Source organism: Echinops telfairi, unplaced genomic scaffold, assembly GCF_000313985.2.
Source record: "Echinops telfairi isolate 266 unplaced genomic scaffold, ASM31398v2 ScPeMD7_5;HRSCAF=22, whole genome shotgun sequence".
NCBI lineage: Eukaryota > Metazoa > Chordata > Mammalia > Afrosoricida > Tenrecidae > Echinops > Echinops telfairi.
In genome coordinates this window covers 14,787,480-14,802,044 of record NW_022103901.1, presented here as the reverse complement: position 1 = coordinate 14,802,044, position 14,565 = coordinate 14,787,480, and the positions used below count along the sequence as shown (strand labels likewise).

The 14,565-nt window shown below is 62.5% G+C and overlaps 2 protein-coding genes across 3 annotated transcripts in view; both read left to right on the top strand.

Moving 5' to 3' along the window:
• Positions 1-10,947, top strand: part of SETD1A (SET domain containing 1A, histone lysine methyltransferase) — a 20,032-nt gene extending 9,085 nt beyond the window's left edge. The window contains exons 11-19 of the mRNA XM_045284823.1: positions 618-778; positions 905-983; positions 2,513-2,878; positions 6,778-7,815; positions 8,128-8,300; positions 8,435-8,545; positions 8,695-8,814; positions 9,960-10,097; positions 10,174-10,947. Of these exons, the coding sequence (XP_045140758.1) occupies positions 618-778; positions 905-983; positions 2,513-2,878; positions 6,778-7,815; positions 8,128-8,300; positions 8,435-8,545; positions 8,695-8,814; positions 9,960-10,097; positions 10,174-10,347 (2,360 nt within the window). The 3' untranslated portion in view covers positions 10,348-10,947. The remainder of the gene's footprint in view (positions 1-617; positions 779-904; positions 984-2,512; positions 2,879-6,777; positions 7,816-8,127; positions 8,301-8,434; positions 8,546-8,694; positions 8,815-9,959; positions 10,098-10,173) is intronic.
• Positions 10,948-11,233: 286 nt separating this feature from the next.
• HSD3B7 (hydroxy-delta-5-steroid dehydrogenase, 3 beta- and steroid delta-isomerase 7) lies at positions 11,234-14,548 on the top strand. 2 transcript variants are annotated; one of them, XM_004705648.2, is made up of 7 exons: positions 11,235-11,562; positions 11,885-12,051; positions 12,291-12,446; positions 12,675-12,783; positions 12,856-12,955; positions 13,097-13,259; positions 13,565-14,548. In XM_004705648.2, the coding sequence occupies exons 1-7, from the start codon at positions 11,453-11,455 to the stop codon at positions 13,969-13,971; spliced, it is 1,212 nt and encodes a 403-aa protein (XP_004705705.2). In that variant the 5' UTR covers positions 11,235-11,452; the 3' UTR covers positions 13,972-14,548. The 2 variants fall into 2 exon arrangements, with proteins under 2 accessions (XP_045142027.1, XP_004705705.2); XM_045286092.1 differs by lacking the exon at positions 13,097-13,259 and having other exon boundaries at positions 11,234-11,562; positions 13,565-13,711.
• Positions 14,549-14,565: the final 17 nt, after the last annotated feature.

The following is a 14,565-nucleotide window of genomic DNA, read 5'->3' as shown; positions in this document are numbered from 1 at the left end:
CAAGAGGCCTAGGGGTGGCCAAGGCCTATTGGGGATCTGAGGACAGGCTGGAACACAGCAGGTGTGAGTGGTGGGAGGCCTGGGCAGAGGGTCTCCTCAGCGTCGGTGGGAGTTCTTCCCTGTGGCCGGCTAGCATAGGAGCCCCAAATTTCTGTGTTTTCACTTGTTAAGTGGGAGAAAAAACTCCTGCCATGTACGAAGTCACAGAATTCTGACCTTGGAAGAGACCATCTGCCCCAGTGTACCACCTGATGCTTAGACTCCTAAAGGCTCCCGACCTGCGTCTGAGCCATCAAGTGGTCCCTGGCGTGGCTTTGTTGAGTCGGGCCTCCGTCCGTCCGTCTGTCCCCGGGGGCCTCAGTACTGTTTCCTTGAGCCCAAGTCAGTTGTTGCCCACCTTACCCGCAAGGACCGCAGATCCAGCAGGTGGAGTGTTCCCCGCCGGCACACACGCCGGTGTCTGTGAGAGTGTGGGTTTTCCCCGGAGCACCCACTTCTGTGTCAGTCAGGCCGTCGGCAGGGCTGAGCAGTCGTGCACGGGCAGCTCCTGCGAGGGCCAGGCTGTTAGCGCTGACTGTTGATGATCAGTCCCCTTCCTTCCCTCTGCTCTCCTGGCCTAGACCCCGAGCGTGAGAAGGAGGGCGCGGAGTCCGGTCGCCCAGGAACCAAACCCCCAAAGCGAGACGAGGAGCGCGGCAAGACCCAGGGAAAGCACCGCACGCCCTTTGCTCTGGACAGCGAGGGGGAGGAGGCGTCCCAGGAGTCCTCCTCGGAGAAGGTGAGGGGTGCCTCCAGGCTCCCGGTCCCCGCCAGGGCCCACCTGCGGCGTCCCTGGCCCCCCAGTCTCTCTCTCAGCTGGAGCCCTGGCAGCTGGTGGTCATTCGCTGTGGCCTGTCTCTTTAAGGACGAGGAAGAGGAAGATGAGGAAGACGAAGATGGAGAGGAAGCCATGGATACCTCGAAGGAGATAGAGGCGTCAGAGGGTGAGCACAGCAGTTAGAACCCTGGCCTTATGCTGCTCCTCGATGTCACCCTGGATCCACCCTTCCACCTCCGGACACTGCCCCCCAGCCCTCCCACCCCACCCCCCGTCCCTGCCCTGAATCCCCAGCTACATCAGGCACCACGTGGCTGGTGGCTCCTCTCAGCTGTCCTTTTCATCCCGTTGTTCGGGACTTGGGTGTCCGGCAGTGCTCTAGGGAGCAGGGACACGTCCATAAGCAGACAGGCAGGCCTGCTGTTGGCAGCCTTGGTGGTGCTGTGGCAGAGACGTGGCAGGCGCGTGAACAAATGTCACGTCTCCCCAAGGAAAGGAATACGGCTAGTGAGGAAGAGTGTGCTTGAGGAGGCCGAGCGGGGTTAGCCTTTTCTGCTGGATGGTGGGGGGGCCCTTCCCTGGAGGGTAGAATGTGAGGCTGAGCTTGGAGGGCCCCTCTCTGGTGAAGCAGAGAGGAAGGTCTTTGGACGGGTGGGTGGGCAGAGCCATGAGAGCCTTACACGTCTTGGTCCCCAAGTCCCCGCAGCCTTGCCTCCAGAGCACTTCTTGAACTGGGCTCCCCCTCAGACCCCGAAGCCCTGCCTTGGTCAAGGCCTCTTCCCTTCCCACTTGAGACTCTCGCAGCAGCCCAGACTGGCTTTCATCCCTGTGCCTCCCTTTCAGCCTGGCCTCCAGCATCCTCCCTCTTGAAGCACAGGTCTGCTTGGCTACCCGTCCTTCACCAGGGACAAGCTGTCTCCTCAGGCAGACATCAGCATGTGACCACTTACCGTCTGACCCCAGGGTGTCTGTTGAGCGCGGCCTCACCGGCCTCTCACTCACTGTCAGTGCCAACTCATGGCCACCCTCTAGGACAGGGTGGAACTGCCCCTGTGGTCTCCGAGATGGTCACTGCTCACGGGAGTGGGAAGCCCGTCTTTCTCTTTTTCCCACGGTCCATCATGTAACCGCTGTGCCACAGGGCTCCCGCTGGCCTCTGCCCCCCGCCCCCGTTTATCTAGTCAGCTTCCTAGGGGAAGCTTGGGGAGCATGGAGTCGGCGAGGTTCCGTCTCGGGCTCTCCGAGAGCTCCCTGTGCTCGCTGTCTCCGAGTTCTACGCTGCTTCCCTGGAAGCCCGTGCTGGACTCAGCGCAGACCTGCTGCCCGCCAGAAGCCTGTCTTCTCTGGCCAGCTGGCATTTGACATCACCTCTGAGCTGCAGGGTCTGCGTGCTGGACTCCGACTTCCGACTCCTCTCTCACCTCCAGCCTTCCTTTCCCAGAGCTCCTTCCCTGGCTCCGTGCTCCAGGCAGAACTTAGGGTGCCCCTTCTCCATGTCTCCCCACCCTGATACAGGTGTTATTGCACTGGGAGCCAATGAGCCGTTTGTCTGCCCAGTTCCTGAGGGTCAGCCCTCTTGTCCATCCACACTGGCCTGCCCAACGCACCCATAGTGGCCTGTCCGTGGAGGACCCCAGGGCTTGACCAAAGGAATGGTCCTCCCTCCCCGCCTGATGGCCCCTTCTGGATTTCCAGGCGAGGAGGAGGAAAGCGATCTGTCCTCCAAATGTTCTCTGTATGCTGACTCAGATGGTGACAATGACAGCCCTTCGGACTCCGAGAGCAGCAGTTCGTCCAGCTCGTCGTCCTCCTCCTCCTCCTCCTCCTCCTCCTCGGCCTCGTCTTCCTCCTCATCCGAGTCTTCCTCTGAGTCCTCTGAAGAAGAGGAGGAAGAGGAGCAGCCAACAGCCCAACCCTCAGCCTCCCCGCCCTCCAGAGAAGTCCCAGCGCCCCCTCTGCCAGCACCTGTGGCAGAGCCCGTGGTGGAGCCCGAGCCCGAGCGAGTGGCAGACGGCCCAGGCACCCCTCTCCCTGAACAGAAGTCTCCAGCCAGGCCGGCCGGTGAGTGCTCTGGAGCTGTGCATCAGATAATGTGTCTGTCCATGTGTGTGCGCGCACGCGCGCGAGGGCACAGTGGGAACCAGCGTGGATGAACCGTGTGTCAGTGTGGGACTTGGTCGGAGAAATGTCCGGAGCTCTTGCGACCCGCCTCTTAAAGATGTTTTCATACCCGACAGTGGAATGGTGGTCCCCTAGATGGTTTACCAAGCCAGAACCCTGGCTGCTTGGATGTATGCCTGGAAAGGGGAGTCTCCTTTCTGGTCAGGGGTCTGAACGACGAAGTGCTGAGAAGTGGGAATGAGGTTTTGAGAGAGATTCAGACAATGGAATGCTTGGCCAAACTGTTTCTTGGTCAAACTCGGAAGGAGCAGGGGGCAGAGGTGGCCTGGGTGGGACTGAGGTGGAGGCGCTCTGAGGTTGCCAGGTGGACACGGCCAGCAGATGCTCTGAGGTAGCAGTGGGTATAAGGGCGCCCAGAGCAAGAGCAGGGGTGCGAGCCGAGGTGGTGGACAAAGGAACCCCTGGAAGAGGCAGAGGCTGGAGAAACCAACCAAAGCCAAGCCATCGGTCCATGCTGAGGGCCCCAGTTGTTAACTTGGCCTTCTCCCACAGCGCGACTGTGGTTTCAAACTTCAGACCTTGCGGATTGCAGCTTGACACCTAACCACTGTGCCACCAGGGGTCCTGTTGAGGACAAGGGAGGGAAAAGTCCCGGCTTTAAACGAGGGAAGGGGCTGTACTGTCAGCCCCCCAGAAGGTGGTCAGAGAGAGCATGCCTGTTGCATTTGGCCCTTCAGCAATCCGTGGTGACCTTCCTGAGAGCAGTTGAGATTGGCAGCTCCCACTGAAGCTGAGTTCAAGGGAGTTGGGAGGGACGGCAGGTGTCAGAGAGCCCGGGCTGCTCTTGTGCAGAGGGGAGGTGAGAGGAGGCGGCTCGTGGTTCAGCTGCCGGGTTCGGGTCTTCATGAGTCAGGTAACCCCTTCCCTGAGGGAGTACTGAGTGCGTCCTGTGTGGCAAGCTCCAGGCCAGCACATTTTCCCCCTCCTCACCGTGACCGGCTCATCATTCCCATCCTAGGCTTGCTGGGGTACAGGGGTGAATGGCCTCAAGGTTTTGTCCTGGGGTGGGATTGGCGAGATAGCCCTTGGCTGCCTAGGGCATGAGCCAGTGGCAAGGAGAGAAGGCAAGGGGGGCGGTGCCTTAGCTCAGGAACGTCAGGGAAGCAGGCCGGGTGATTGGACACAGGGTGAGAGGAGGCCAGTGGGGTAAGGGACCTGGTTGGCTCTTGGCCAACTGCAAATGTGTTTGAATGGGCGGGGAGGGGGTGAGCAGGGAAAGGTGGGGTTCCCGCAGGCCACCTCTGGATTGCTGTGTATCACGGGCAGGAAGGGCAATCTGAGACTTGGGTTAGACCTAGGTATGAGGTGAGGGCCGTGGGGAGTGGAATGCTGGTAGACCAGGCCTGCTGACAGCCCCCAAAGCCTTGCCGCTGAGGCTGGGATCTGGGGCACCGGGAGGAAGCTGCTCGTCCAGGGCCAGGGAGTGAGGACCAGAGGGCGAGGAGGGGACTGCGAAGGGACAAGACAGTAAGGCTGCCAGGGTCTGGGCGGGGATGGCAGGTGAGTTTAGAGGGCATGGTTAAATGAAGGGCGAATATGGAAATGGTTTCCTGGGTGGACAACAGGGACAGCAGGAAGCGCCTTGCTGGCACAGTGGATTTGATGTCGGGCTATTGATGGCAAGGTCAGTGGTTTAGACCCACCAGCCACTCCACAGGAAACAGGAACCTGCCTGTTCTTGTAGAGGCCATCCCTGACCCCCTAGGGAGCAGTCCTGCTCTGGCCCGGAGGGGCCCGGTGAGTGGGAATCGGCTTGATGGCAGTGAGGGTCTGGGCTCAGAGGACAGGCGACAAACACCAAGAAGCCAAGTCAAGCTCTTCTGGGAGCAGCAAGGGCCAGGGTGTGACTGGCAGAAGGTGGCTGGAGTTGTGGGCCGCTGAGGCTCCCTGAGGCTGACCCCTAGGGCGGCAGGTGTAGACAGAGGGCAGCCATTTCCGCGCGTTCTCCACCCCCCTTAAAGAGTGGTGCCCAGTAGGGGGCATCTTATTGAGGCTCATTGGGTTTTAACATTGAACCACTTTCAGTCAGTTGAAGCAGAAAGAAGCATTCATAGGATATGGCCTATCTGATAAGTACGTATTGGGCTGTGATCCAAAAGATCAGCAGTTCGAAACCACCAGCCATTTCTCGGGCGACAGACGGGACTTTGTACAGTCTTGGAAACTCATGGGGGCACGGCTGCCCTGCCCTGTAGGTGGCTCACTCTGAGTCCGTGGGTTTGGTGGAACCTCAGGCAGGGACCGGGCCGTGCGCAGTGGTTCGCTTCTTGTCTTCCAGTCTGGTCCTGCAGGTGGACCTCCTCTGCCTCTCCGCCATTCCGGCAGATGGAGTCGCTGGCCCGGCCCTCTGTTTTAACACCTTACTTTGGGCAGCTTCTGTGGGACCAAGTTGGGCCGTGTGGTCAGGCACCAGTGGCCCAAGGGGCACGAGCCGAGCAGCAGAAGCAGGCTTCTGGGAGCTCGCTGATGTGCCTCTAGGGCTACCAGGAACGTTCTGGAGAAAGGTGGGAAGTGGAGCCGACTGGGCAGGTGCCTCAGAATCTAATTGGAAGGGGTGCTAGCTCTCTGGGGATTGGGATAGGAGAGGGGTCAGCAGAGTATAGGTGGGGACTTGTTGGGGTCCTGGCTACCCTCCAGGGCCTGGAGATAGTAGGCAGAAGGCCTTGCTGATGTGCAGGAGTGGGGTCAGGGACACTGACAGGGCAGGCCAGGCTGCCTCCCCCGACCCACTGTCTGGGGCCGGGCCCCTGCGGGCTGTCCTTGAGCACTGGGAGTGGCAGGCTCTGGTTGGTTGTGTGCGAGGGAGGAGAGGCTGTTTCCATGTTGCTCTGATTCTAGTATTTCTAAGTTGTGTGTGATCTGAGACAGTTTATTGACGTCTCTGTACAACGAGGCTAATCGTGCCCACCTTGGGGGGTATAGACAAGGAGGGGTTGGCACTGGGCCCAGACTTGGTTTTTGGCTTGGACAGCCCCCAGCCCTCATGTGGTCCCGTGTCTGAGAGTCCGGGATGGCTTCACCAAGGAGGTGACCCGGAGCGGGGTCTACAGGCTGCTCAGGGACCAGGCCAAAAGGCCAGGGGTGCCTGGGCCGGGGCCCCAGCTGGAGAGGCTATACTCCTAGGCTGGGTGACACACATCTGCTCTCCCTTCTCCAGCCCTGCCCCACGTCCTCTGGGTCTCAGCTCCCCTAGGGGAGGGTTTCTGACCACCACCCTACCACCCACGGGGCGAATCCCTCTCTGTAGGGACAGAGGTAAATTTTATAAAGCATCTCGCCTTATATCTCTCACACACACATTTAGCTGAAAATAAGGTTGGTGTTTGTCATTCATATCTCCTTGTACTTGGGCGGGGCGCCCCGAGTCAGCACTGGCTAAGGTTCTCCCAGCAGCCGGTCCCATGCCAGACCCGAAGGGCTTATCATCCAGGGTGCTCTCCACTCGGGACTCTGTCTCCCAGAGAAGCCAGCGTGGTCCCCTGGCCGGAGCCCACCCCACACGCAGTGAATACGGGCAGTTAGAAGGGTCGGTCCAGAGCTTGTGGTGCTGGGGGCTCAGAAAACAGGGCGCAGCAGGGGTAAGAAACAGGCGGTGTGTTTGCGCCTTGAGCCAGCAGGAGTGTCTGTCTGCATGAGTTTCTGGGACTGAGCAGAGAGACTGGGGGTTCCCTGGGTGAGGACCAGGGCCCTGCGGAGCCCATTGTCTGGCCAGGAGTGACTGTCTGTCCTGGGGCCAGAAATCTCACCCCCTTCCCTTCCCTATTTGTTTCCTTCCTCAGGGTCCACTGAGGAGCCACCTCCCAGTGTGCCCCCTCCTCCCCCTGAGCCACCAGCTGGGGCCCCAGCTCCCACCCCACGCCCCGAGGAGCGGCCCTCCTCCCCTATCCCCCTGCTGCCCCCACCCAAGAAACGGCGGAAAACAGTCTCCTTCTCTACCACGGAGGAGGTCCCGGCCCTGGACCTGCCCCCGGTCACCCCACCGCAGGTCAAGTCCCCTGCCCCGGTCTCTCGCAAAGTCCCCCGAGGCGTGGAGCGGACCATTCGCAACCTGCCACTGGACCATGCGTCTCTGGTCAAGAGTTGGCCTGAGGAGGTGTCCCGAGGAGGCCGAGGCCGGGCTGGAGCCCGAGGCCGAGGCCCCGAGGAAGACGAGGCTGAGCCTGGGACAGAAGTGGACCTGGCGGTGCTGGCCGACCTGGCCCTGACCCCGACTCCAGCCCGCCGGGGGATGCTAGCCCCACTGACCGGCGACGACTCAGAGGCCACCGAGACATCAGACGAGGCAGACCGCCCGACCCCACTGCTCAGCCTCATCCTCCTGGAGCACAACTATGCCCTGGCCGCCAAGCCCACCCCCTCCACGCCCACCCCGAGGCCTCCGGAGCAGCTGCCCGCCCCCGTGGCCCTCTTCAGTTCCCCAGTGGATGAGGTCCTGGAGGCCCCCGAGGTGGTGGTGGCTGAGGCCGAGGAGCCCAGGCCGCAGCCGCAGCCGCCCCCGGAGGAGGAGGAGGGGTCATCCGAGTCCTCTGAGAGCAGCAGCAGCAGCAGCAGCAGCAGCGACGGAGAAGGGGCCCTCCGGAGACGCAGCCTGCGCTCCCACTCTCGGCGACGCCGGCTGCCGCCTCCCCCGACCCCCCCACCGCCACCCACCTTCGAGCCCCGCAGTGAGTTTGAGCAGATGACCATCCTGTATGACATTTGGAACTCGGGCCTGGACGTGGAGGACATGGGCTACCTGCGGCTGACCTACGAGCGGCTGCTGCAGCAGACCAGCGGGGCTGACTGGCTGAATGACACCCACTGGGTCCACCACACCAATATCCTGAGCTGTCGGGCAGGCACAGGCCCGGGCAGGTGGGTGGGTGGGGACACCCGGGCTCCCATGGTCTCTCCAGAGCCCTCCCTGGGGTCTACCTCCTCCTCTCCTCTCTGCCACTGGCCACCCTGGGGGGTGCCTGCTGTGGCCACTCACCCCTTTCTCAGCCACGGGCCTCTTTTTCTGCCTCCTGGAAGTTTCCTGGCAAAAAGGGTAGTGGGGTTGGGGATTTCTCGGTCTGTCCCGCCCTGCCTGTGCTTGGTGGGGCCCCTTCCTTGGGTAGCTGCACATTCTCTTCCTTAACACCCTGCACTCACCAACCTGAACACTCCCAAGCGCAGGCGGCGGCCCCAGGACGGGCCCCGGGAGCACCAGACGGGCTCGGCCCGCAGCGAAGGCTATTACCCCATCAGCAAGAAGGAGAAGGACAAGTACCTGGATGTGTGCCCTGTCTCTGCCCGGCAGCTAGAGGGCACGGACACTCAGGTGGGGCCCTGTGCGATCTCTGGCCCACTGTCATCTTCCATGATCGCTTCTGTCCCCCAGCTCCCGTCCTTGCCCTCACAGGGCTGACCGACTGCTCCCCTGCTGCCCTCACCTCTCTGTCCTGCTCCTCCCAGGCGACTAACCGTGTGCTCTCGGAGCGCCGGTCTGAGCAGAGGCGCTTGCTGAGTGCCATCGGCACCTCGGCCATCGTGGACAGTGACCTGCTGAAGCTCAACCAGCTCAAGGTGAGGAGCCAGGGCTTGGGACGGGGAGGAGGCTGGATAGACAGGCTGAGCTAAGGGGAGCTGCAGCCCCTGGGGCTGGGGTGGGGGAGACAGTGGCAGTTCTTCGGGAAAGGCCCGAGGGGTGCAGCTCACTGCCTTCTGCCCCCCAGTTCCGGAAGAAGAAGCTCCGGTTTGGCCGGAGCCGGATCCATGAGTGGGGGCTGTTCGCCATGGAGCCCATTGCCGCCGACGAGATGGTCATTGAGTATGTGGGTCAGAACATTCGCCAGGTGAGCCCCCGGTGTCGGGGTGCCCCAGCCACCGGGGCTTGGCGAGCCAAGGGGAGGTACTTGTTGGTCCCTCCCTCACGTAGCTGAGCTGCCTGGACAGTCAGTGAACGGGAGGAACATGGCAGCGCACTCCTGCTAAGGAGCCTCCAGTCTGGTGGCCGAGGATGGTGGGGGCTGGTGTGGAAAGGGTATTTGGAGGGGAGGTGGTGGCAGTCCATACCACAGGGGCCAAAGGACACCTTGAGATGGTGACCACTGCTGGCAGAGCCGTGCTCGGCATGGCTGGGGCATGTTGGGCAAAGGCTTAGAGGCCAAGTCTGTGAGTTCGAGATCACCTTGGCGCCTCTGCCGGGAAGGGAGGAAGCTGGAGAGCGGGAGCTTCGATGCCTAACCTGGGCCAGTCCTGTTTGGGGGCAGCATTGCAGGGGGGGGTGAGTGGTGCGAAGAAAACCAGGGCTGAGGCTGGCTGGGGGAGGGGTACAGGTTGCAGAGACCCGGGCCACAGGTGGGCAGTCGCATGGACTCGGCAGTGGCAGCACAGGTAACAGAAGTGTAGGTCTGGGGACATGCGCAGGACCAGGGAGGAAGTTGGTGTGTCGAGAATGAGGATGTGGGGAGTGGAGAACATTTCGCCAGGGCCTGACTTGCTCAGAGCACATTAGGGGGGTGCAAAGGGGACAGGGAGTTGGGGGGGGGTGTAGGGTCCAGATGAGCTCCATTCTGCAATGTGTGGCTGAGATGGGGGGTGGGGGTCGTGGAGGGGAGGCAACTCCACTGTGGCCCTCCGTGTGTGTTGGATGAAGTGTGTAGGGAGTGAGAATGCCGCAGGAAACGAGGCAGAGCCTGCTTTGCTGGGAAACAAGTCACTGCTCACGGCCCAAGCCTGGCTGGTCGTGTGCCTTTTGCATGGGTCCTGTAGAGAGGGCCCCGGGGCTGAGAAAGAGAGTCCTGCCTGCCCTTGGAACAGCCTGTGCAGTCCGGGCGTGCCGTGCCAGTCAGTGGGCCAAGCTGATCCCTGAGAGGATGGCTGGAAGCCAGGTCAGGGGTAGGTCTGTGTGGGCCCTGGGCTGGCGGCTGACAAACCACCCAGGTCCCAGTAGGGAGCTGAGGGGGCAAGTCCCTGAGCACCGCCTCGGCCCTGTCAGATGGTGGCTGACATGCGGGAGAAGCGCTACGTGCAGGAGGGCATTGGCAGCAGCTACCTGTTCCGAGTCGACCATGACACCATCATCGACGCCACCAAGTGCGGCAACCTGGCGAGGTTCATCAACCATTGCTGCACGGTGCGCAGGGGGCCGCCCCAGGCTCTGCGGGAGGGGGCGGGCAGGGCCAGCATGCTCACCACGCTCCCTCCTGCAGCCCAACTGCTACGCCAAGGTGATCACCATCGAGTCCCAGAAGAAGATTGTGATCTACTCAAAGCAGCCCATCAGCGTGGACGAGGAGATCACCTACGATTACAAGTTCCCGCTGGAGGACAACAAGATCCCGTGCTTGTGCGGCACCGAGAGCTGCCGCGGCTCCCTCAACTGAGCGGGCGGGCTCACGCCCACACCCCTATTTATTCTCCCATGGTGCCCTGAGCTCCCAGCACCCCCAGCCTTAGTGGGCTCAGCAGGGCCCAAGGGAGCCTCAGTCCCTGGGGGCAGCTTTTGCCGCCTCTCTTGCCCCCGCCCACCCCCACCCCCCTAATTTTTTTTCTTTGCGGAGAAGAAGCTGTAAATGTTTCATAGCTGCCAGCAGCTGTTTCCTGTGGAAACCTGGGCCGCCGGCCTGTACAGACCCTGCTCTCGGGAGCCTCCCAGCAGCCCTGCTTCGTGTTCGTGGGGACGGCCCCTCTGTGCCCTGCGCGTACCCCACCCCGGTTTAGGGGTCTCTTGGGGCAGTGGCCATGTTCTCCCCCCCGGGGGGGGGGGCTTTGCCCCCATTCCTGGGGACTCCGTGCCTGGACCCCTGCCTCATCTTCAGTTCCTGCCAGACCCTGTGGGTCGGCCTCCCCCCGGGGTCTGACACCTGGGCCCGGCCAGCGGGGGGTGGCAGTGGCCCTTCCTGTTGGGCTGGAGTGTACATATGTTAATAGTGCAAACCCAATGCCACATTTTTATAATTGTGATTAAACTTTATTGTACAAAAGCGCGTGGTCATTCTGGGACAGCGGGGCGGAGGACATCTGGGGAGGGGGAGGTGTGAGGTTTGGGGTGGGGAGAGGGCCTTCGTGGCAGGAGTCTAGGCCTTCAGACTTGGCCACCAGATAACCATGCCAGAAACCTCCAGTCGAAGCCCTCCCAAGCAGGGCCAAGGTCAGGCCACCTTCCCTTCCCAGAACCACAGCTGCTGCCGGGCCTGCAGTCTCCTGGGAAGCCAGCAGGAGGGAAGTTACTGGCTGAGGTCATGCCGGAGGAGTGAGGTCACCCTGTTGGCCACATCCTGAAGCCCCAAACCCCTCCATGAAGTCTGCCTCTCCCACCCACCTTCCTGGAGCCCTGTGGAAACCGGGGCTTCTGAGGGCTTGCAGAACAGAAGCGTCCAGCGGCCACTAGGGGGCCCTAGGGGACTTGCAGAATGCCCAGTGGCCACTAGAGGCCAGCGTGCCACGAGCTTGGAGACCAGGCTGCGCTGGCTGGTCTCTGTTCCTGGAATGGGCCAGGAGGAGGAGCAAGCGGAAGGAGGAAGGTGTGTCACCGGCCGACTGGCCCCCAGTCGACAAGTTTCCAGTGGCCAGCTTGGGCACACTGGCACAGGCTGCAGGTAGGCAGGGGTGACACTTGGGGCCCAGGCACCTCCCTTCCCTAGTCCAGCCCATCCTGCCTCTGGCACCCCCTTCCTGCCTGCCCCAGTTCCTTGCTGCCCCCACTCCTGTTCTTTTGCCCCAGAGCCTCTATACCCACCGCAGCCCTGGATCGGAAACCTTTACCCGGCTGATCTCGGTGGCTGTATTTGGCCAGGTCAGAGGCCAGCAGCCTGTGTGGCCCCGACTCAGAGCTTCAAGCTCCTCCCCAAGTAGCAGCTTCTGGGGGTGGGGTTGGGGGGGCGGCAGGCAACCCAGGTGAGCCGTGCTGTTCTCGCCCAGCATGGCAGACCCAGCGCAGACCCAGGAGCTGGTGTACCTGGTCACAGGTGGCTGTGGCTTCCTTGGGGAGCACGTGGTGCAGATGCTACTGCGGCGGGAACCCCGCCTCCGGGAGCTGCGGGTCTTTGACCTGCACCTGAGTCCCTGGCTGGAGAAGCTGGACGCAGGTGAATGGGAGAGTGGCGGGCGTAGGCACCCTTTCCCACTGCCTCCCTCCCGGGGCGGGGTCCCCATCCCTGTGTGGAAAAGCTGATGGCTGTTTATGTTCTAGTCCTGTGTGAGTCATGGGGGTGGGGGTGGGGGGGACAAGTGTCTCCCCAGGGTGGAGGCTGAGCCCAGCATCTGCTCCGTGGCCCAGTTCTGACAGGGCACTGGCCTCTCGTGCCCCGGCCACCCTCCCCTCTAGGCCCCGTGCGGGTGACTGCCATCCAGGGGGATGTGACCCAGGCCCACGAGGTGGAAGCAGCTGTGGCTGGAGCCCATGTGGTCATCCACATGGCCGGGCTGGTGGACGTGTTTGGACGAGCCAGCTCTGAGACCATCCACATGGTTAACGTGGAGGGTGAGCGCCCTGCCTCTCCTCCCCCCCCCCTCCCCATCCGGCTGTTGTTTGGCATCCCTCTTGACCTTGGCCACCATCCTGTGACAGTTTGTTCTGTGTGTGTCACCTCCCTGCCCCCCTCTCCCTACCTGTTGTGGTTCGCCATGGCCCTGAGGGCCAGACTGGGAACTCTCACCCCTGCGGAGAGGAAGATTCCGAGAGCCAGGCCCTCTCCCCACCCCACTCCAGGCACGCGCAACGTCATCGAAGCCTGCGTGCGCTGGGGAACACGGTTCCTGGTCTACACCAGTAGCATGGAAGTGGTAGGACCCAACACAAAAGGGCACCCCTTCTACAGGTGAGCTGAGCGCCCCTCCGGCTTCAGAAGGGCCACTGCCCTGCCACCCTAAGAATCCCTCTCCCACACTAGGGGCAACGAGGACACCCCATATGAGGCCGTCCATGCGCATCCCTATCCCTGCAGCAAAGCTCTGGCAGAGCGGCTGGTTCTGGAGGCCAACGGGAGGGAGGTGAGTCTGGGGAGAACAAGGTACAGAGATGGGGGGGCCGGCTCAGACAGGCAGGTAGAGCCAGGCCCCACTCAGGCACCCTGGGTGCCTCCCTGCCACCTCCAGCCTAGGCCTCAGTCTGCACCTGCCTTTTGCCACCAGGTCCGAGGGGGGCTGCCTCTGGTGACGTGCGCCCTGCGCCCCACGGGCATCTACGGTGAAGGCCACCAGATCATGAGGGACTTCTACCGCCAGGGCCTGCGCCTGGGGTCTAGGCTCTTCCGGGTGGTCCCGGCATCTGTGGAGCACGGCCGGGTCTATGTGGGTGAGGCCAGGGCTGCTGGGTGGTTCTTTGAGGGGCAGGGGACACACTTGCTATGAGTGGGTGGACGGCTCTCGGTGGGCCAGCAGTGAGGCCATGAGGACACACGAGGCCAGGTCAGGTGGGCAGGCCACAGAGGTGGGAACGAAAGGGTCACAAGAGGAAACGTTGTGACCAGGGTTGGGGAAGTGATGGCCTTGGCGTGTCGCTCTGCGGGCGGCTTCCCCAGCGCCCATCTGTGGGCCGGCCCAAGAGCAAGTGGGGTCTCAGGGGTGCTCGGGGGCCATGCCCCCTTCTCCCACCGGCAGGCAACGTGGCGTGGATGCATGTGCTGGCGGCCCAGGAGCTGGAGCGCCGGGAGGGGCTGATGGGCGGCCAGGTGTACTTCTGTTATGACTCGTCCCCCTACAAGAGCTACGAAGACTTCAACATGGAGTTCCTGGGCCCGTGCGGAGTGCGGCTGGTGGGCACGCGCCCCGTGGTGCCCTCTTGGTTGCTGGTGCTGCTGGCCGCCCTCAACGCCTTACTGCAGTGGCTGCTGCGGCCACTGCTGCTCTACGCGCCCCTGCTCAACCCGTACACGCTGGCCATGGCAAAAACCACCTTCACAGTCAGTACCACCAAGGCCCAGCAGCACTTCGGCTACGAGCCCCTGTTCTCCTGGGAGGAGAGCCGCAGGCGCACCATCCGCTGGGTGCAGGCCACAGAAGGCTGAGTCCGGGGATGGTGGGGCAAGGGCAGGCTGGGGCCTGGTGTATGGCCCGTGGCCCTGGAGAGGTAGGGAGGGGGTCCCATTCCAAAGCTGCAGGTCGGGGCTCCAGAGCAGAATGAGCTGTCCCAGGGAGCGCCTCCCGCCTCCCACCCCCTTTCAGTCTACAAAGGCTGCTGGGTTTGGGGGGCAGCATCTTCACTCTCCACCCAAGCCCGATGGGCCACAGTCTGACTCCACAGCCCCCGGGAGTGCTGACCTTTCTCAGGCAGGGAGTGAGCAGACGTTCCCTCAGGCCTGGCGGGGGCCTCGCAGCCTGGCAGCCACCACAGCCCTCAGGCCTGGGTTCAGAGGGAAGCTCCGTTTTCGGCCCTCTCATCCCTTCCTCCCTCCCCAAGAGGGTCGGGCTCACCTGCCCATTCGTCTGAGGAAGGAATCGCCTCTCCCCACTGCTGAGCAAGCCCACAAGCCCTTCTTCCCACCTCAGCCCCCTGATGGCCACCCGCCTGGCTCAGCTCCTGTCCTAGTGCCCAGCCCCATCTCTCTGTTCCAGTCACCCTCTGGATTAAAACTCTGCTTCCAAGCCTGTGTGTCCCTCTG

Bases quoted from the DNA above. Each gene is read 5' to 3' on its own strand.
- HSD3B7 (XM_004705648.2), top strand. From the start codon at position 11,453: ATGGGCCAGGAGGAGGAGCAAGCGGAAGGAGGAAGGTGTGTCACCGGC. The intron at 11,563-11,884 runs GTAGGCAGGGGT...GTTCTCGCCCAG, and splicing joins CACACTGGCACAGGCTGCAG to CATGGCAGACCCAGCGCAGA. The intron at 12,052-12,290 runs GTGAATGGGAGA...CCTCCCCTCTAG, and splicing joins GCTGGAGAAGCTGGACGCAG to GCCCCGTGCGGGTGACTGCC.